General features: G+C 60.3%; 1 protein-coding gene across 1 annotated transcript in view; it reads left to right on the plus strand.

Annotated features, from left to right (window-relative positions):
- Positions 1-4,569: 4,569 nt before the first annotated feature.
- The window catches only part of LOC117639872, a 58,631-nt gene continuing 41,631 nt past the window's right edge, over positions 4,570-21,569 (plus strand). Inside the window, exon 1 of the mRNA XM_034375819.1 lies at positions 4,570-4,924. Within this exon, the coding sequence (XP_034231710.1) occupies positions 4,744-4,924 (181 nt within the window). The 5' untranslated portion in view covers positions 4,570-4,743. The remainder of the gene's footprint in view (positions 4,925-21,569) is intronic.

Raw genomic sequence — 21,569 nt, forward strand, 5'->3', positions numbered from 1 at the left:
GGGGGGGGGGGGGGGGGGGGGGGGGGGGGGGGGGGGGGGGGGGGGGGGGGGGGGGGGGGGGGGGGGGGGGGGGGGGGGGGGGGGGGGGGGGGGGGGGGGGGGGGGGGGGGGGGGGGGGGGGGGGGGGGGGGGGGGGGGGGGGGGGGGGGGGGGGGGGGGGGGGGGGGGGGGGGGGGGGGGGGGGGGGGGGGGGGGGGGGGGGGGGGGGGGGGGGGGGGGGGGGGGGGGGGGGGGGGGGGGGGGGGGGGGGGGCGTAGGCTGGAAGCGGTCTGGACGTAGGCTGGAAGCGGTCTGGACGTAGGCTGGAAGCGGTCTGGACGTAGGCTGGAAGCGGTCTGGACGTAGGCTGGAAGCGGTCTGGACGTAGGCTGGAAGCGGTCTGGACGTAGGCTGGAAGCGGTCTGGACGTAGGCTGGAATCAGTCTGGACGTAGGCTGGAAGCGGTCTGGACGTAGGCTGGAAGCGGTCTGGACGTAGGCTGGAAGCGGTCTGGACGTAGGCTGGAAGCGGTCTGGACGTAGGCTGGAAGCGGTCTGGACGTAGGCTGGAATCAGTCTGGACGTAGGCTGGAAGCGGTCTGGACGTAGGCTGGAAGCGGTCTGGACGTAGGCTGGAATCAGTCTGGACGTAGGCTGGAAGCGGTCTGGACGTAGGCTGGAAGCGGTCTGGACGTAGGCTGGAATCGGTCTGGACGTAGGCTGGAATCAGTCTGGACGTAGGCTGGAATCAGTCTGGACGTAGGCTGGAATCAGTCTGGACGTAGGCTGGAAGCGGTCTGGACGTAGGCTGGAAGCGGTCTGGACGTAGGCTGGAATCGGTCTGGACGTAGGCTGGAATCAGTCTGGACGTAGGCTGGAATCAGTCTGGACGTAGGCTGGAATCAGTCTGGACGTAGGCTGGAATCAGTCTGGACGTAGGCTGGAATCAGTCTGGACGTAGGCTGGAATCAGTCTGGACGGCTGGAAGCGGTCTGGACGTAGGCTGGAAGCGGTCTGGACGGCTGGAAGCAGGTTTTCTGGAAGTGGGGCTGGAAGCGCCCGCGGAGTCGAGGGTAGGCCGCCCCGCCGGCCACTGCTGCCTCGCGGCGTGGCCTACCCTCGACTCCGCGGGCGGCGCCACTGCCGTCCGGCCGCTCTGTCTCTCTCGCACTCACGGGCGCCCCGTGCGGCCGCGAGACAGAGAGTGGCGCGCACCCTCACCCTCGCGACCTCACTCGCCCTTTCTTCGACGCGAAAGCGGTCCGGGTGGCGGGCGGGGCCGGGCTGGCCGCGTGCGTGCGGCCGCGTTGTCGAGGGCCTTGTCGGCCTCTGAGAGGGCCTTGTCCATGTTCGCGCTGACGGACGGGCTGACGGCCACGCCGGGGCGAGGCCGGGGCGAGGGTGCCGGGAAAGTAAGCGATTCGGCAGCCTTCTTGGGATGACAGGGCGGCCAACCAGGGTGGGGCGGGGCGGCCAACCAGGGCGGGGCGGGGCGGGGCGGGGCGGGGCGGGGCGAGGCGGTATGCACCGACACCACTCCCGCGCACGCCGCACGCACTGACCCCTCGTCGTCCCGGTGCCTCGGTAAGGCGGCGCGTGACCCCTTTCCCCCCGTTCGCCGTTTGGGACTCGTTCGGCGCGGCGCGGCGTCCCCCGGATCTAAATTGGAATCCGATTGACCGCCGCGGTCGGCGAACTCGCAAACTCCGCCCCGCCGGGACCAGTCAGGCCCCAACAACCTGTCTCCCTCGCACTCACGCACTGCGCCGTTCGCGAGGGGGCAACCACATTGGATATTTGGGGACACAAGATTTCTTAAGGGTAAAGATTTCATCGGATTTCGCAAGATTTTAACCGATATTCCGCCCAAAATTAGCTTGTTTTTGGCCTCTTTTGGGGGCAAGATTTCAGATTTCCCAGAGATTTCTAGCGCCAAGGAGACACAAGATTTTTAGAGTGGTTGCCCCCTCGGCCGTTCGGGTGCAAGGGAGACAGAGCGACAAAGCACTGTCCGGGATCCAACTCCAGCCACCAGCTCGCCAGCTCAGGGTTGGGATCCGCGGCAGCCGTGCTTCGATTATGTTTCCATTCCATCCGTGCCGACGAAGAGTGCCTCCGTGACAAGTCATCGTGGCCTCCATCATCCTATCAATACTACCACCACACTCGAAAGGCTGACGCGCCCACACACAGTGGGTGTCGCTGGCCTGGGTTCAAACGCCGGCGCGGCGCCAGCGTTTGTTGTTGTTGTTGCCGCTGCTGGCTGCCCGGCGTGTGACACTGGCATGGATACGGTGTGCTGCCGCGTGCCTCGCGGTATGCAGCGAGGCGGCGAGATACAGGGCGTGACGGAGCCAGGCCCTCGGCCGGGCCTCTGCCATTACCCCGGCCCGGCCCGGCCCGGCCCGGCGGCATCATGTTGGCCGAGTCGAGTCCGGGTATCATCGCCGAGCCGATGGCGTGCCTTTGCAGCCAGCCGCGGCGTTTTGGCCACTTTTTGGCTCGGCATCCCGGGCGCGCCACAGTGGGCCAGAAGACGGAGGTGGACAAAACTCTAGACGCGATTTGAGCTCCAGAGTCGCTAAATGGGACTCGAACCGAACGTGTGACCCCACCAATGAACTGCTCTCCGAACGAGGAATCCATTGATGGGGTCACACGTTCGGTTCGAGCCCTATTTAGCGACTCTGAAGCTCAAAACGCGTCCAGAGTTTTGTCCGCCTCCACCGGTCTTGGCCCACTGTGCGCGCCCTAGTCCTCTTTCTGACGGTTTTTATTGCTCTTCAAACGGGTGGCTAAGAACGAAGGAGAGACCTTTCGTTCCCAAAGAGAAGATGTAAACAAAGCGAAGCAGACAGATGGTTCCTGACATCAAAAATAAAACTAACAGTAAGTTATGAATTCAAAGTAGAAGTTCAGCTCGATTTTGATTCAGTGTTTCATGCAGACGCTTCAGGAGTTAAATATTTTTTGGAAGTAAGATTTCTCAGTGTTTCGAAAGCGACTTCATTCCACCGAGAGCGAGACTGCCCGAACAGAGTGTCGAAGAAAAGTGTCTCCCTCACATCACCTTCGCTCTCGTCATCCTTACACACACGCGCACTCATCCACCCACGCACCCACCCACTCACTCGCACTCATGTACTTACATACACGCACACACACACACACACACACACACACACACACACACACACACACACAAACACACACTCAGGCACGCAGACAGACCCATCGTGCCTCCCACCTGTTGGAGGGGTACTCCTCGTAAGTACTCGGTGGGGAAGGTCGATAGGCAGGGAGGCGGCGGTGCACTGGCGGGCAAGGTGCTGCGCTGCAAGGTGCTGAGGGGCCGAATGTGAGAAAAAGAGGAAGGAGAAGAAGAAGGAGAAGGAGAAAGAAGAAGAAGAAGAAGAAGAAGAAGAAGAAGAAGAAGAAGAAGAAGAAGAAGAAGAAGAAGAAGAAGAAGAAGAAGAAGAAGAAGAAGAAGAAGGCAGAAAACGCATTTCCCTTTCTGCGGGTTCGATGATGCCGCGATGCTGCTCCGCGGGCTCCACGCCACGCCACGCCGGTTGAGAACACCAGAAAGAAGAACAATGCCGCCGCGTCTTAGTGTGTCACCTGTCTCGGTTGGCGCGACGCGATGCGACGCGATGCGACGCGATGCGTCGGTGGCGCTGACTGGCGGCGGCCGCGCGAAGCAGCCCGTCAAATGGCGCGCGGCGTGCCCCGGCGCGCCGGCACAAGGGTTAGAACCGAACCGGGCGGGGAAGAGACGCGTTTTACGCAGGAATGCTCTCCACTGCACTGGAGATAAATCGAAATGAACGCAATAAACAGGAAACTCCCGAAATGGAATGATATTTTCCCTTACAAATGGACGCAGAGCTGGAAACTGGAAGAATAATTTACCCATAGGAATAACCGAACTTTGGCCCCAAAATTCGGCACGACGTCTGGAAAGATCAACATGATAGCGACGTCGTTTCGCTCACCTGGAAATGCAACAGTCCGATGAAACAGGCCCGAGCACGGAATGCCTGGCCGGCTAGCCTGGGCTGCCTAGGCCCACAGAGTGCCCTGATAAGCAGCAAGTGGCCGTGCGTCGCGTCGCGTCTTCCGCGGCAAGACTCAGGCTCAGCAGAGCTCTCTGTCTCTCTCGCACAGGTGCGGCGTCCGACGGGGGAGCGAGAGAGACGGAGCGACGTGTTCCGGAATGGCGGGTTGGATGCGCCCGGATCATGCCGGTCTCGATGACGGCGTCGCCTGGCCCGCGGCCTGCCCGCGGCCTGGCCGGCAAGACGGTCCGTTAGAATCCTCGCGAGTGAGAGAGAGACAGACTGAGAGGGAGAGAGGGGAAGGGGTGACGTCACTCGCTCTGTCTTTCTCTGCCCCCGTTTCTCCCACCTGCTGCGGCCTCTCCCTCCACTCCTCCACCTGCCCGCCCCGTCCCGCCCTACTCCCGCCCGTGCAGCCCCGGCGCGGCCGGCGGGCAGGCAGCCCGGCCGGCAGGCAGGCAGGCAGGCAGGGCACGGCGCCGCCTCGCTGCCCAAGCCAAGCCAAGCCCTGCCCTCCTCAGTCTCCACGAACCCTCGCAGGAAAGCAGACGTGCTGCACGGACCGCCGCTTCAGCGTCCGGCGTCGCGACGCTATACGTGTGTGTGTGACAGTGACCGTGTGCGTGTGTGTGTGTGTGTGAGGGCGGCAGCAGAGGATTACCGGGCCGAGCAAGGATTAACATAGTGGCTCGATTGACGCAGTGACCATGTTGCCCCGCCGCTGGCAGGGTGTGTGCTGGACTTTGGCCCTGGCCGTGGTGCTGGGGCTGCCCGCCAGCCACCAGCAGCAGCCCCCGGCACAGTCCCCCGTACAGCCCCCGGCGCTGCCCCCGGCGCTGCCCCAAGCGCAGTCGCAGGCACTGCAAGCCCCCCAGCAGAACGTGGAAGGTGAGTGGCCGGCCGATCGCGGACGCGGCCAGTGCGTGTGTGTGCGCGTGTGTGTGTGAGCGAGTGTGCGCGCGCGGCTGCACAGTGTGCCACATCTAGAAGCAGAGCAGCGAGTGCACCAGGACGGGTTAGTTCCGTTTGCTCGCAGTGGAACCTAAAATTATTGTCCGGTCATCTGGCGCGCAGGACGGCGCACGACCACGGCACGGCATGGAGGGCGGAGATGATGATCCGGAGACGCAGGGCGCGCAGGGCACTGGCAGCGGGGAGATTGGGGAAAAGCGTCCTTCGCTTTCCACTAACTCATTTCGAACAAAATCGCAGTGGGGCAGCCAACGCACCAATGAACCTTCTATTAAAAACCTTGTGTTTACTTTTAAATGTTAGTTTTTAAAATAATAAATTAAGTTACAACTTTTTAAATTTTTCAAAAATATTAAGGACTTTGATTATCAATACTCTACAAACTCAAGTGTCGACATGGTACACTCCACCTGGAGTCAACATAGCATGTACACTCCTCCTGGAGTCAACCTTGCATGTACACTCCAGGCTGGAGCATGCATGCCAAGTACACGCCAGGTGGCGTACCTGCAAGTACACTGTTGCTCCGCTTTACGTGCAAAGGGTAGGGGACTTCAGAAACAGTGTACATGCCAGGTTGACGCCAGGTGGAGTGTACATGCCAGGTTGACTCCAGGTGGAGTGTACTATGTCGACACTTGAGTTTGCAGAGATAATGCAGGACGAGACTGGCGGCGTAGGAAAAGTGGCGGGGTGAGGAGATGGGAGGTCCTCGTGAAAAGTGCCCCACTTCTGCGGGCCTGCGGCATGTCGGTGCCGGGCGTCGCCTCCCTTGACGGACTGGCCGTGCTGCCGCGGGCTGGCGGAGGCTGCCATGCCGTGGCGTGGCGTGGCGTGGCGTGCCGTGCCCGCGCTGGACCCTGTCCCGTTGGCTCCGACAGCTTGCTAATTAAATGGCCGGCCGGGAAGCCGGGGCACGCGCTGCTACCATGGCCCTCGCCGGCCCTAGCCCTAGCGGTGCAGCAGACTCACTTCGAACGGCAGCGCTTTCGTCGCCCTGTCTCTCTCGCTCTCGCGGGCCGTGCCTGGCGTGCCGCCCGGGTGCGAGAGAGACAGCGACGGCCAAACATTCCCGCGTTGCCGCTTTCGACGTCTTTCGGCCGCGGCGTCGAGGCCCGTCCGGGCCCCGCCGAGCCAAGCCGTCTCCCCGGACCGCGCGACCCTCGTGACCTTGTGCGTGCGCCAAACGAACGGGGGGAAAGTTTACCGAAATTGACGGGTCAACGGGGCGTTTGGCGTGTGGCAGCCTTGTTTTTGCTGCGAGGTGGTTAGAGCCGGCCCGCGAGAGCAGCACAGTGTGGGGCGCGGGCGTACGGGACCCCTAAACGCATCACTGTGCCCAACGGATTTCCCTCAGTCGGACCAACTAATTAGGTTACGCTCGATGCAAAACTAACTTAATCCGGGCCTCATGACGGAGCCACACAGTGGGCCAGAAGACCGATGGAGGCGGCCAAAACTCTAGACGCGTTTTGAGCTCCAGAGTCGCTAAACAGGCCTCGAACTGAAGGTGTGACCCCACCAATGGATTCCTCGTTCGGAGAACCATCCATTGGTGGGGCCACACGTTCGGTTCGAGTCCTGGTTAGCGACTCTGGAGCTCAAAACGCGTCTAGAGTTTTGGCCGTCTCCACCGGTATTCTGGCCCACTGTGAGCCAGATCGAAATCAGAGATGCGTCTAACGACGTTGTTTCGGCCGTGTTGGCTGCTAGCTGCTTGCTGGCTCTCTGGTTGTGGATAGCGATTCCAGCAGTCTCACTGTCGCGACGAATGTCCCGCGCCGGAAGCAACGGCACTGCCTCCAGGACCGCCTCCAGGACCGCCGAAAGACATTGCCAGCTCGGTGTGGACTAGCACGCCGTCATCGCACTGGTGCGGGAATCCTCGCCGCCGGCCTGGCCAGCCTCTTGGTGAGCTGCAGGCTCTGTCTCTCTCGCACTCGTGGGGCGTGCCGTTGGGGTGCGAGAGAGACAGAGCGACCTTCGACAGCAGCGTGCTGCCGGGCCGGGCGCCGAGAGCTCCCCCGAAAGCTAAAAGCGGTGTCGCGTAATTTGTCTTGGTGCATCTCTGCCGGAAGCGGGCAGTCGGTGCACTGCAGTGACGGCGTTGGACGGCGGCGACGGGGAAATGGACTTCCGGTCAGGCAGAGGCTTCTCCTTGTGGTCGCCATCGGCACGCAGTGCTGTTGACCAGGCGGACACCGTGGGCCAGAAGACCGGTGGAGGCGGCCAAAATTCAAGACGCGTTTTGAGCTTCAGAGTCGCTAAATGGGACTCGAACCGAACGTGTGACCCCACCAATGGATTGCTCTCCGCACGAGGAATCCATTGGTGGGGTCACACGTACGGTTTGAGGACTGTTCGGAGACTCTGGAGCTCAAAACGCGTTTACAGTTTTGGCTTGGCGCCGGGTCTTCTGGCTCACTGTGAACTGTGACGTGCCTCGCACCCAGCCGATGCCGCCGATGCAGCGGCACGGAAACGCGTTGGGCCGTGGACGACGGTGCCGCCACTGTAGCGGGCTGCCTTGCCGTTTCCTTGTTTATGAAAAGGGCTGCTCCGCGCGGCTCCGCGTGCACAGCGGAACTAACACCCGGACCGCATAAAACGAGAAATAACACATTTTACGAAAAGAGCGTGCGCTTTCCACCGCCCCGGGCGTTGAGGTCTCCGAGCCGAGCAGTGGCGTGGCTAGCGGGGCTGGCGCGGCGGGGCTGCACTCTAAAAAATAATATAGGATTTTGTAACGATCTTGATACAAAATTCTGTAACACGTCAGTCGGATACAAATATTTGTATCCTTGATCCTAAATTCTGTATCACGTCAAGAATGTTACGAATTTACGAATCAGTGCTTCAAAATTCTAAATCTGACACAAAATTCTGTACTTTTTGTTTCAATATTCACAATCAGTGATATAGTTCCATGTAAAAATGCGATCTTTATGCAAATAACTGTAACTGATACAGAAAACCGTAACATATCGTTACAAGTTTACATATCGTCTGATGCAAAAATTAAAAACGCAAATTTAAAGTCAAATTACGAGCTTAATTTTAACATCACAGTTGATCGGGCGAAAAGTCCTAACGTGGGGCATGGTACTTTAGAAGCTTCGGGCGAGGAACTCTAACTGCCGCGCCGCAGGGCTCGTTTCCCACCACTACCTGGGCATGCATCGTGCCCGCTCGGTGTCATCGACAGTCTGCGGCGTGTCTCCCCATACGGCGCAGTGGCGCAAGCGGTAGCATGCCGAGCTGGCAATCCGGGGGACCGGGGTTCGGTTCCGGAGAACGCAGTTCGGTTTCTCCGGGTATTCGGGAGTACAGGAGCGACGGAGTGAATGTGTAGGAATGAACGATCGTTGAGGTTCAAATTTTGTTTATGAAACGACAAATTTTTCTGATTTTTGCATTGCAGAATTCTGTAACCGGGAAACAGTTTACCGTAACGCGTGATACAAAATTTTATATCAGTGCTGATACAAAATTCTGTAACATTTGTAGTGGAAATTACTGCGTAACCATGTTACAGAATTTTGTATTGAAATTTTTTTGAGTGTGGAGGGGCGAGCTGCGGAATTCAGATGCCGGAGTCCTGGAGTCGGTGCCACGGAAGCGGCGAGTCACACCGGCCGTGCCCACGGTGAAACTTTCTTTTAAAATATCGGGCTTCTGACATTTAGAGTGTAGTGCTGCGGTAATGACTGTCACTGTTTACGAGATGTGGCTCCCTCCATACCGTGATCCGTCAGAGCGGAAGAGGAAACTTGTTCCCTTTTACGTTGTTTGCATGTCATTTCGACGTTCGTTTTGGGTGATTTAGGGCCGCGGGATGTCAGTTTGTTCCTGTGTCCTTTCCGCCCCATGTCGTTTCGACCCCGAGTCGCTTGGACGTCGCTTGGACGTCACTTGGACGTCACTTGGACGTCACTTGGACGTCACTTGGACGTCACTTGGACGTCACTTGGACGTCACTTGGACGTCACTTGGACGTCACTTGGACGTCACTTGGACGTCACTTGGACGTCACTTGGACGTCACTTGGACGTCACTTGGACGTCACTTGGACGTCACTTGGACGTCACTTGGACGACACTTGGAAGTAACTTGGAAGTCACTTGGACGTCAAATGGACGTGTCCGTCGTGCTCCCGGCGTCACTCTGACGTCGCTCCGACGTCGCGCGGCCACGCGGTGCGACTGACCCATCCACCCAGACACTCGCATTGTTCGTCACTGAGCCTCCCTCCCAGTGAAAGTCGCGTCGAGTATTTACAAAAGGCGCGATATTTTTTTTCCGTCCTTTCCCTCCGGCTTTGGGGCTCGGACTCTCGGACTTGGGGCGGCCAGTCGCGGTCAGCTCGGCGGCGACCCGCCAGTCCTCGCCGTTGCGATTTATTAGAGACACTCCAGCCTCTCGACGGCGCGGCGCGCGAGCGGGGCGCGAGCCCGATCCCAGCAGCTCCTCCGAGTCCCGTTTCGATTGTCTCGAACCGCGCGATTTCCGCCGGCCGGCGGGGCGGCGAGCGCTAAACGCCGATGCGGTCTGACCGCAGTGTTCGGTAATACCGCGGTGCGCAGTGTACGCACGCCGCATTGCTCGGATTAATTAGAAGGCCGCGCAGTTAAGCGGGAATGCGACCGCAAGTGTGTGAGTGTGTGTGTAAAAGTATATGCATGTGTGTAAAGTGTGTGCAAGCGAGTGTAAGAGTGTGTGTTCTCTTTTTCCGCTCCCGGGTGCGGGCCGCGGCGGTCGGTGCCCGTCCCAGGTCCCTTGGACCGCGCCTCCCACTCCCGGCGTGGGTCACAGCCACCGCGGCGCGAGCCTCGCGAGGCGCTATGTGGAACGCACCCAAGTGTCTGACGGTCTCTGGCGCTGGCGGGAACAGGACAGGACCGGTCCTCCAGGGAACCGACCGACTCCTGCGGCGCAGGTTGCCAACCTCAGCCGCTCGACCGTTTTGGCGGCTTGTCCGAACCGAACCCTCGGGCCACGTTTAAAGGTTTGAAGGGCTTTAACGCCCCGCGTTGCCGAGGGCGCCCAGGGCGTTGGCACTATTGGACCCAACGTCGTTCGGTGGGACGGTGGGATCCACCCAGTTAGAAGCACTTTGTCAGAGTCCGTGTTAGTGCCCCAGGCTGTTAGTAGGTAACACTTTCCACGACCCACCTGTGTTCCAAGGCCTGCATGGCCTGCATGCTGGGCAACTTCTCGGGGGCTAGGCCCCTCTGGGCTGAGGTTGTCAACCCTGCCGACTCTGGTGCATCGTGGGAATGTTTGTCTTCTAGTGTGGCAACACTGGTCCACATCGAATCATTATCGATCGGGCTGCTGTTGTTCCTCAAAATTTCAATCAACTTCACTCTAAATGTTGTACAGTGAAGATTCTCCATATCATGGTGAAAATGTTCCATGGTGGTGCAGGTGACTTCATCACATACCAATGAGAATTCACTCTACCTTATAGAGATTTCGACGATTTTCGTTGGAGAAAATCTCCACCATAACATGCAGCCTTTCACCGTAAGACATTTACAGTGTTGCCTGCCTGTGACCGGCGTGGACGGACGGACGGGGCGCCCGACGGGGCAGCAGTCGTCGTCGTGGGCCAGCTTGGCCAGCTTGGAGCCACGCGGCCAGCTTGGAGCCACGCGGCCACGCGGCGCGGCGGCCCTTTCGCGGCGTGGCGGCGTAGCGACCTTCATTTCTGGAGCAGATGGCGCTCAAATTCGGCGCGGCGGGAAGAAGATCGAGACCGCACTCTTTTCTCTTTCCTGTGGCGAGGCGGCCAGAGGCGGCCAGAGCGCTCCACTCCGCCCACAAGAACTGGCGGGGCGCTGGCGGAGCCGAGCCGAGCCGAGCCGAGCCGAGCCGAGCCGAGCCGAGCCGAGCCGAGCCGAGCCGAGCCGGGGCACTAGCTGGGCCATCGGCGGGGTGCATCTGGACGAGGTCAGGCTGGCCAGCGAAAGTCGTGTCAAGTTTGGCGATGCCACCGTGGTGGTGGCGGCCCGCGGTCGCCCTCAGGGCGGTAGCGCAGGGGCTTGCGTCGGGGCGCGCGGAGCCGGAGGTGCCGGGTTCGAAACCCACCGACTTCCCTCGGTTATTTTCGGAACGAAGCAGCATCCGGCCGATGGAGCCGCGGATCCCGATGAGCGACGCCGGGTAACGGGAACACCAGGGAAGACCGCGCAAGGGCGGGGCGGGGCGGGGCGGGTGCGACCCGGCGCCGCTCCCCGTTTTCAAGCTTCTCTACGTGCCGCGGCCAGACTTTGACTAATTTTCGTCGGAGCCGCACACGTGGCGCTGCACTGCCTCTGTCTCTCTCGCACTCGCGGGGGGCACCGTGCAGTTGCGAAAGAGACTGAGTGGCTGCAGGTGGCAGAGGCGGGACGGGACGGTTCTCGCGGAGCTTCGTTCTGGAGGCTCCGGTCGTGGACACGGCGGCCTCCAGGACGCAGCACACCTTGAACCGGCCCTGCTGCGCCCTGCAGGAGGGCGCGGAGGCCCTTTTGTCTAAACTGGAACGCCGGGCCGGTGCCGGGCCGGACCCAAGCCGGACCTGAACGACAAAGGTGTGAGGTCATAAAAGTATAGACGTTTGCTTTTGTCGCCTCTCCCAACCTCGTCCACGCCGCTTTTATGGGGGCGGGCCTACCTGCCGCGTGATTCAGCGTCGCTCTGTCTCTCTCGCACCCTCGCGGAGCCATGCGGAGCGCCCCGCGAGTGCGACAGAGACAGAGCGACGAAGCGACGAAACGACTCACCTGAATCGGTCGCCTGTCCCGGAATGCGCGCAGGTTCAACGGACAGCCTGTCTAGCCTGGAATCCTGGAATGCAACAAGACCACGCCGCATCGAGTTTCCTTACCCCTATTTTTCGTTTCTCCCTTCTTCGTCGTCGGCGCGCCTTTTGGGAGTTTTCGGGGGGCTTGGCGGGCAGGTGCTAACCAGTGTAGGATGAGAGTGAAAGGCTACAGGCCGACACGACGTACTGCCCGAATATGCAGGCAAAACGCCGCCCGCGGTTTTCTCCTCGTCGCGGAGAAGAGAGAGAGGGAGAGAGAAAAAATGCACGGGATGAAACTCTATGGATTTGTTGAGTAACCCTTCGGGTTGCGTCGGCGGGGCCACCCATAGGTCACGTAGCACGATTGTGGACCGTTCCGCACCGCAGCAAAGTCCTGTCCCTTCTTGGACGCGTCCTGGACCAGCGGACGCTTCCTAGAAAAGGCGGCAACGCAAAAAGTAACAAGAAAAATAAACAACAACAAAAAGTCGCGTAACCGTACCTAAAATCCTGTTCTTGAGCAGGTACGGTTGCACCCAGGCTGTGCCATGCTGTGCCTGCGGCCTCTTTTTCTGGCAGTGAAGGGCAGCAGGTGCATGGGAAGCAGGAGGCAGGTGAGGAAAAGGGGGAGGGGGGGGGGAGGTCAAAGGCCTGGCACGGGTTATGCTGTATGCAGGCACGGCGGGCACGGCGGGCACGGATCCCCCAGGGGAGGCGTCATGTAGTACCCTTAAGGCTCGCAAAAAGAGGCACACCTACACTCTAAATATAGGGTGCCCAGAAACTGGGCGCCTTTGTCACCCGCCCCACTTTTTAGGGTGCCAAATGTCGCCCAGTTTCTGGGCACCTTTGTCGCCCAGTCTCGGGGTGGACTAATCATACAGTAACCGGCTCTCTCCCATAGTGGAGAATACTCAGATGTCTAGTTCCTGGGCGACTAAGGTGCCCTGATTCCCGGCACCTTTGGCATCTTATACTCAGACCAGAAAACGAAGAGCCCTGGGTCCTCGCGGTCGAGGGCTACCTGCAATGCTATCCAAGGCGGCAGATGCCATAAACCGCGAGAACTCAGGGCTCTTCGTTTTCTGGCCAAAGTATAGTCGCCGTGAGCCATGGGTGAAGAGACTGGGCGACTAAGGTGGCCAGGAACTGAGCGACATTTGGCACCCTGAAAAGTGGGGCGGGCGACAAAGGCGCCTAGTTTCTGGGCACCCTATATTGTGTAGTCCGAGCTTGTGCAAGATGAACATGGTGCGCAACCCCTTCTCCGCCAAGGTCCTGAGTAGCACCTCGGGTCCGTCCCCCGGCCGCTAGAGTCGCCAGACGCCGCGAACCCGCGAAAAAGTGGTCGTCAAACTGTCGCGGCCCGGGTTCGAGTACCGAGTACCGGTACTGATGGATCGCCGTCCCGCTGCGTGCGACACCGTGGTGGTGTTCACTCTGCGTCTTTGTGAACGACGCCCCGCCCGCTCGCCGCTTTCGTCGCTCCGTCTCTCTCGCGCCCAGAGGCGTTCGGCGCGGGTGCGAGAGAGACGGAGCGACCGCTGAGTGCGGCCATTATGTCAGTGTCGATGACGAGGCGCGGCGGGATCGCCGGGATGGCCGGCGCGCCGTAGCGGCGCGTCGTTTTGGAAGCGACGTTGTGTGAAGCAGCGAAGCAGCCCGACTATCAGGCCTATCAGTGCAGCCAGGCGTCGGCGCTTTCGTCGCCCTGTCTCTCTCGCACTCGCGCGGCACGACGTGATCGGGGCGCGAGAGAGACGGAGCGACGGCAAACTACTGCAGCGATCCGCCGGCCAACGGCAGGGTCTGTTACGCTTGTCCACAAAAAGACGAAAAAAGAAGGAAAACTAGCGGTGTTTGAGCTGGCGTGAATTTTCGATCCAATTAGTTTCCATGTTTCTCCCCGTCTCTCTCCCGTTTTTTTCGGCGTGTGTGTTTTTTTTGCCGCTGTTATTAATGTGCGATCATCAGCGTCTCGCGGCCCGCCCCGCGCTGCCCCGCGCTGCCCGTGCCCCCGCCATTCATCTTGGCGCCTTTTAAATAGAAAGTCCAGCGGAGGCAGCGCAGCCAGGGCAGCCAGCGCAGCAGCCAGAGTATGGGAAGGAGGGGCGTCTGGCGTAGTCTGGCGTCGCGCGGCCGTGGCAGAGACACTGAGAGACCGCGCACCGCGCCGCCAAGCCCCCGTGCCCTCGCAGTGTCACCTGTCTGTCTGTCTGTCTGTCTGTCTGTCTGTCTGTCTGTCTGTCTGTCTGTCTGTCTGTCTGTCTGTCTGTCTCTGTCTAATTGTAGGCGCGGGCCGCCGTTAGCCACGTTCTCTTTCTTCCAAACTAATCTTGATTCAAATCTTCTCAGACCTTCCTCACAGTCATGACGCTTCCAGTGCGTGCGCTATTCGTTTTCGTTGTTGCCGCCGAGGCAATGAAAAGAACAGGATCCAGTCGGAGGTCAGTGACGCGGGTTCAAATCCTCCAACGGTGGTTTTTTTCTTTCTTCCACGAATATACTCGTTTCCCGCCCACGCCGGGGCTTCTTTTATGTTTTTACTCCTTAACTGGTGGCTGACCAAAACCAGACGAACGAAGAAGAGGAAACACACTCCCAAGCGGCAGGGGAGTTCCTTTTTCGAAGGCCCCTAACGGGACTCGAACCCACGACGCGCTTGGTAGCCCACCGCAGAGTCCGGCGGCGTGGGTCGTCCGCGGCGCGAGGTCAGATCGCACACGCACACACATACGCGAAAAAAAAAAACAACACACACACGCACACGTGGTGCACAGTACCACAGGCCAGGTGAATCGTTGCACGATGTAATGTGAGTCAAGGTAGCGGTCGCCGAGCGCGGTGTGGGGGTGGCCGGGGAGGGGGGGGGGCGAAAAGGGAGGGAGGGGGAAGAAAGGTGGAAGGGAAAGGGGAAGACCTGGCCCAAGTTGAGACGCACTAGCGCGAGGAGCCACCCGGGGGAGGGGAGCGTCACACTCTAGTTGCTCACACACACACACACACACACACACACACACACACACACACACACACACACACACACACAGACACACACACAGAGCACCAACAAAAACACACCTCCTCCGCACGTATACCAAACCGCGTTCGCTTCTGTTGGATTTCTCTTAAATACTCCCGCCATATATCTCTCCTCGTCAGCATGGCAGGGAAATCACCCAATTTTCTTACGCCGGGCGCCGCGGCGGTGTGAAACAATTTTCTAGTGTAACCGCGAGACAGATTTCTCGGCGCGTGTCATTTCTCCCTCTTTATGGCTTTAGCGTCCAAAGCGAGCATCTGCAGCTTGATCCCGCCGGAGAGTCCCTTTCGTCGCTCTGTCTCTCTCGCACTCGTGGGGCGTCCGGTATAGGTGCGAGAGGGACAGAGCGCGGGGCGCTTCAATCAGATACAAGGCCGCGGAGACTTCACCGCAACGCCATCGCCATGGCAACGCCGGAGAGCCCCCCCCCCTCTCCTCCCATTCCATGACGGGCAGCGGTCTGCGTCGAAAGCCCGACAACGGTATTAGCATAGAGCTGCTCATGTTGATACGGCCGATACGACAAGCATGCGCTGTCTGTGGCCCCCCCCCCCTCCTCGGCGTGTGCGACGCGTGGGGACGCTTTGGCGCGCGGCCTCCCCCCCCCCTCCCCCTACGCGGCTCGCGATGCGCACTTTCTCCGGTCGGCTGCGCCCTGCCTGCCCCCCCCCCCCTTTTCCAGAAGCAGCGCGGCGAGGACTTGGATGCTTGACATCCGATCCGAACGTAGCGTCAGGTGCGTGGAAGAAAAACTGTACGGTGGGTCATCCTCGGGCCGGGAGTCGATCCCGCGGCTTCCGGGCGGCGCGCTTGACCTCGCGGTTCGGCGCCGCAACGGTCTCGGCCACCGGGGCGGTGCGTGCGACACGTGGCGCGTGCCGGCTTAACTTTCCCTCCCACGCTGCGTCTGCGCTGCGCCCCCTCCCTTTCTCTCTTGGCGGCGTCCTCGACGGCGACGCGACGCCGCCGTCCTGGGCGGCGCGGACGGCGCGGACGCGCGGCGCGGAAAATTAGTCGGGGTGTTTAGCGTCGTCGATTCTGTGAATGACGGCGGCGGGGCGGGGCGGGGCGGGGCGGGGCGGGGCGGGGCGGGGCGGGGCGGGGCGGGGCGGGGCGGGGCGGGGCGGGGCGGGGCGGGGCGGGGCCAAGGGTAGCCGCGGCGGTGCGCTTGGCGCTTCGTGGAAGGTGAGGGGTCACTTGAGCGTGGTGAGGTGAGAGGCGGCGAGACGGACCGACAGACCGCCCGGCGGCTGAACGAGATGCAGATGCAGGGGCCCGCCAAGCGCCAAGGACGCGGCTCGGCTTTTCTCCTCGCATATTCGGGGCTTTTCTCTATGACGTGCGAGGATGGGCCGTCTGCTCAGGCGTCACGCTCGAGTCGCCCTTCGCCAGCTAGCAGCGCTAGCAGCGCTAGTCCGGGCACAGAGTTCGACCACCCGGCCAGACTCCAGCCAAAGTCCAGCCAAACTCCAGCCCCACTCTCACCACGCCGCAGCCACCGCCGCGTTCAGTCCGGACACGGTCGCTGCTGGAAGTACGTTGGCCAGTTCGATGAGGGCCGATAGGGTGTAGCAGGGCCTCTGCAACACGGCAACGCGCGGCGGCAGCGCGGCGGCCGAGCTCAGCATGTTCCCCAGATGAAAGTGACCCGACGGCTTGGCGCGTCGATGTTGGGACCGGACGCTCGGCCGGGCGGAGCTAGCACAGGTGTGCGGGTGAGGCTGCAAACTAGACAAGCTGGAAGAAAAAGTGTCAGGAAAGTTTCTTGATCGTCCACATGACACGCCGTGGCACGCCGCCGTGGCACGCGGCACGCAAAAACGACCTCATTCGAACCTTTTCATTGGCGACGAATACAGCGCGGTCATTGGCTGGCGGTTCGTCGATCAGCTGAGCACATCCCCGCATCCCGGCCGTCGTGACCGGCTCGCCTGTTGGAAAGTGAAGCCTCCCGTGGGAGAGTCGCAGCTGCATCGCAAGCATCGCAGACATGGAGGCATTCGGACCCGCGGCCCACGAGAGTGAAAAAAGAAAAGGAAAATCAACAAAGTACGGAAAATGGTCATTTTGGCCATTTTGCAAATTTTTGGAGTTTCCTAACTTTTTGAAATTTCTACCCAAACCTATGACACGTGTTGGCGTTTTTCGTTTGTTTTGTCAAGACGAATCCATTCCTCAAAAGTATCGTCAGTTCGAACAACTTTTGAAAATTCACTCCAACCCCTTGGATTTCAACGCTGTTCGGGGAGAACAGCTTCCCACATTCATTGTACAAAATTTGACCACATTCCCACATGCAGGTGGGGAAAACGCCTGTAAGTAGGCAACATGTGTGACAAAAACGCCAGAAATCTTGCACATTCTTGCACATTCACACAATCATTGTACACAAAATTTTACAGTGGGTCACCCCTCGACGCTGTTGCTTTTGCCGCGCGGAGTGAACGCACCAGGCTTTTCCTGCCTCACGTTCTGTCTTGATGTGGCGGTGGCGTGTCGCTGCGAGTGCGAGAGAGACAGTCGTGCCGCACTACATGCCCCGGCATGGCCCCGGCCTCCATGTGCAAGGCGGAACCGTTATCACTTTTTAGGCGCGCTGGAGGGCCACGGCCGTGGGCCACCTCGCCGGCGTATCGTCCGCGGTAGAAGCGCGGCGAATGAAAATAAAGAGGCCGACCTTGGGGTTCGAACCCGCGTCTCTCTGGTGTGACACGACTGATCACGATAAACGGAAGGCGTCAGTGAACAACACGTCCTGACCTGATTTAAGTGGCAAGTCCCACGTAAAATTAAAAAAAAAATAAAAAAAAATTGGTGGCGGCAGGAGTTGAACCGTCAACCTTCCCCTCCGAGAATGATCGAAGCCCGCCTCCTGTATCTTCCGCTGCGGTCCCGTTCGCTCCCATGCCGAGGCCGGCCGGTGGTGATGGAAAGACTCTCTCGTTTAATTCGAGCGTCTTCTGCTTTTTCATTAGCAGAAAATTAAACGTGTGCTACACGAAACAGCACCGGCCGTTGTTGTTGTTGTTGTTGTTCTTGTTGTTGCTGCCGCTGCAATGAAAGTGATTGCGCGAATAAGTGCGGGAAACGCGTTACGGCGCGCCAAAGACTGCCCGAGTCTCTCTGCATACGTTCTCATTAGCTCCAGTTTTCCGTCGTTTTTTTCCCTTTTCGCGCGAAAGTGGCGTCCCCCGCTCAGGAAGCACGCCGAGCGCAGTCCGCTATAGCGCGGAAATTCGGCGCATCTTTACGATCTCCGCTGCACTTTTTACATACAACGGGCGTCGTGCAAGGAGGAAAGCCAAGGCTTTGCAAGGCAGCGGCCCGGCGCGGACGGCTAAGAGCGAACCTTGAGAATAACTCCGCCTCTCTTTTTTTTCCGGTTGATATTTATTGCCACGAGCGCATAGTGCTCCAGTGAGGGCGACCGGAGACCCCCCCCTCAGACCGACGGACCGCGAAATCCTACCCCGGCGTGCAGGTTCGCGACGTCCCCGCACAGTGGGCCGGACGACCGGTGGAGGCGGCCAAAACTCTAGACGCATTTTGAGATCCAGAGTCGCTAAATGGGACTCGAACCGAACGTGTGACCCCACCACTGGATTGCTCTCCGAACGAGGAATCCATTGGTGGGGTCACACGTTCGGTTCGAGGCCTGTTTAGCGACTCTGGAGCTCAAAACGCGTCTAGAGTTTTGGCCGCCTGCGCCGGTCCTCTGGCCCACTGTGCCCCGGCCAGCCCGCCGTGGACGCCGCGGACGACGCCATGCTGCGCCCGGGAGAAAGTCCAAAGTCCGCCGACACACACGCCGCCACCGGACGGCCCGTCACAAAAACAAAAATCGCGTGCGCGCCCCGCCCCGTCGGTGTGTCAGTCTGCCAGTGTGTCTGCGCGTCTGTCTGCACACACTTCCTGATTGGCGAACGCCGATGGCGGCGCCGCTGGAGCCCTCTTCCTGGAGGCTCGCCTTGTCCAGCAGCAACAATGAAGACAATGCAGCGCAGTCAGCCAGGCGGCCAGGCGCGCGCATCTCTCGTCTTTTACGGCGAGTCTTTCTCGGAGCCGCGAGGACCGCCGCGTCCGTTTCGTTTCAATTTGAGGCAGGCGGGTAACGCCCTGCATGGGCAAGGCCGGCCGGAGTGCCCCGCGGCAGGGCGGGGCGGGGCGGGGCGGGGCGGGGCGGGGCGGGGCGGGGCGGGGCGGGGCGGGTCGGGGCGGCCCGGTGCTGGCGGTACCGAGAAGCATTCCGCACGCCACGCCACGCCGCTCCAGTGGCGGAGCGCATCCCGCGACAGTTACGGAGCACGTGTTGCACTTGCAGTGCAGCCACCGGATACGGGAACGAACCTCCACCAGTGCGGTGAACCCAAAACCGTCGGCGATGCCGATCTCCGAGACGCGCTGCGGCGCGTGCTGCCGACCGAGTGCTGACGAGTGCGGCCGGGAGCGCCCGCGGAGTCCAGGGTAGGCAGCCCCGCAGCGCAGCGCGGTCGGCGGCGCGGCCCGCCCCGCAGGCGTTTGCAGCGCCAGGGCAGCGCCCGGTGTCGTGCCATCAATGTGCCATTTGGAGAAGTGTGCCTAGGCTGTACCCCGGTACATTCATCGTGGGGGCACATCCATCGTCCCTCACCGGCCCAGACCGGCCCGGCTCGGCTCGGCTCGGCTCGGCTCGGCTCGGCTCGGCTCGGCTCGGCTCGGCCCGGCTCGGCTCGGCTCGGCTCGGCCCGGCTCGGCCCGGCTCGGCCCGGCTCGGCCCGGCTCGGCTCACAGGTGGCGCTCGGGCCGCTGGGCACTTACTGGCGCGGCGCTAACCGGCGTAACGGCAGCCACTCCACTGCCTTAATTGATGCCCAGGGGACTTGACTCGGGGCCGACTTCGGGCACACGCGCGTTGTGTTCGAAGCGGAGCGTGCTCGGCGGAACGTTTGCCGGAGTCTGTCGTATGGGACGATTCTTCACTGGTTTAAGCTGGAAGTGAGACTCGAACTGAATTTGTGACCCCACCACTGGACTCCTCGTTCGGAGAGCAATCCATTGATGTGGTCACACGCTCGGTTCGAGTTCCATTTAGCGACTCTCGAGCTCAAAACGCGTCTAGAATTTCGGCCGCCTCCGCCGGTCTTCTGGCCCACTGTGCAGGCGTGTCAAAAAGAAAAAAAGGTCCGCCCATCGGCCATCATAACGTCACATCAGCGCTAATCGGCGCCGCTGCACTGGAAATAAATTTCCCACCGCCTTGCATGAATAAATCACAGGACCTAATGGAGTGCGGCGGCGGGGCGGGCGGCGCTGGGCGGCGCCTCGCTCGCTCCGCCTTGCTCAAATACCGATTAACGTCCGGAGACTATTTATCACGGCGCGAGCTAATACACCTTGCCTTTCTCTCTGTTCCAGGTGAGGCCCGTTCATCCCCAGTCACAACAGTCACTGCCACAGCCACGCCAGCGACGCGGCAATGGGTTTTTACTTTTACATCGCTCTTCGCGGCACCCCACAGTGGGCCAGAAGACCGGTGGAGGCGGACAAAACTCTGGACGCGTTTTGAGCTCCAGAGTCGCTAAATGGGACTCGAATCGAACGTGTGACCCCACCAATGGATTGCTCTTCGAACGAGGAATCCATTGGTGGGGTCACACGTTCGGTTCGAGGTCTGTTTAGCGACTCTGCAGCTCAAAACGCGTCTAGAGTTTTGTTCGCCTCCACCGGTCCTCTGGCCCACTGTGCGCCCTCGGTCCCTCGGTTTCGACCGTTTTCAGGGCCGTATTCCTCAACGTTCAAACGCACCCGGAGAAAAGCGGTGGTCGAGTCCGTGTTTTTATGCTTGCCTGGACTTTTTTTTATTTGGTGCGAGACTTTCGTCCGAGTAAAAAGCTCCGCGGGAAACGAAAATAGCTAGGAAAGCGAGTTATTTATTGAGTGCAGCTGTTTCTGGCTGAAGTCACCGGCAGCCCACTAATGATTCTGGCTCGCTTAAAGTTGATCTAGGCAGGTGAAAAGACGCATTGATTCGGGGCTGGTTTCTTTGGGTCCAAGAATAGAGGTTCTAGCTTCACTCACTGGGGTTCTAACGCTTCAAAGCCGAGGGGGAAACGCCTGAGAAATTTTGTGTACTTCGGGTAGGGATTACCCCGGATAACCCGCGGATTACCTCCGGATTACACCGAAATATTTCGAGGATTACCATTGGACTACGTCGGACTACCCCTGATTACCTCAGAACTTCCCCGGATTACTTCGAAATTTCTGGTTATCCGGATAGCGGATAACCAATTTGCTGTACATCGGATAACCGAAGTCGTTTCCCCCTGGTTCAAAGCCCTTTCGGTCCAGCTTGGACTCGCAGTGTAGGCCTTGAACTGACGAGCGAGGCGGCATCCTGCCCCTAGGTCCGCCCGGATAGATAGCGTCCCCGCGCTGTTGACCAACAAGTAATGCGTTGTTGTGGCCGTGTCCGGTGCCGCGCTGCCGCGGCCCCGCCTCTAGTGGACCAGGCCTCGGCCGGGCTTCGGGCCTTCGGGCCGCGCGGCCAAGGGGCTTGGCAGATCCCGTTACCGGCCGGATCACCGGCGGGGCACCGCTGGCACCGCACTGCGCAGCGCACCGCGCCGCCGCCACGGCAGGCTCTGCGTCCGCCGTCCTGCCTGCGTCCTGCCTGCGTCCTGCCTGCGTCCACGCTGCACAATTCATCCTGAGTCGTCATTGTGAACGGATACGTGCGATATCGTACT

This window comes from Thrips palmi, unplaced genomic scaffold (genome assembly GCF_012932325.1).
Source record: "Thrips palmi isolate BJ-2018 unplaced genomic scaffold, TpBJ-2018v1 HiC_scaffold_12, whole genome shotgun sequence".
NCBI lineage: Eukaryota > Metazoa > Arthropoda > Insecta > Thysanoptera > Thripidae > Thrips > Thrips palmi.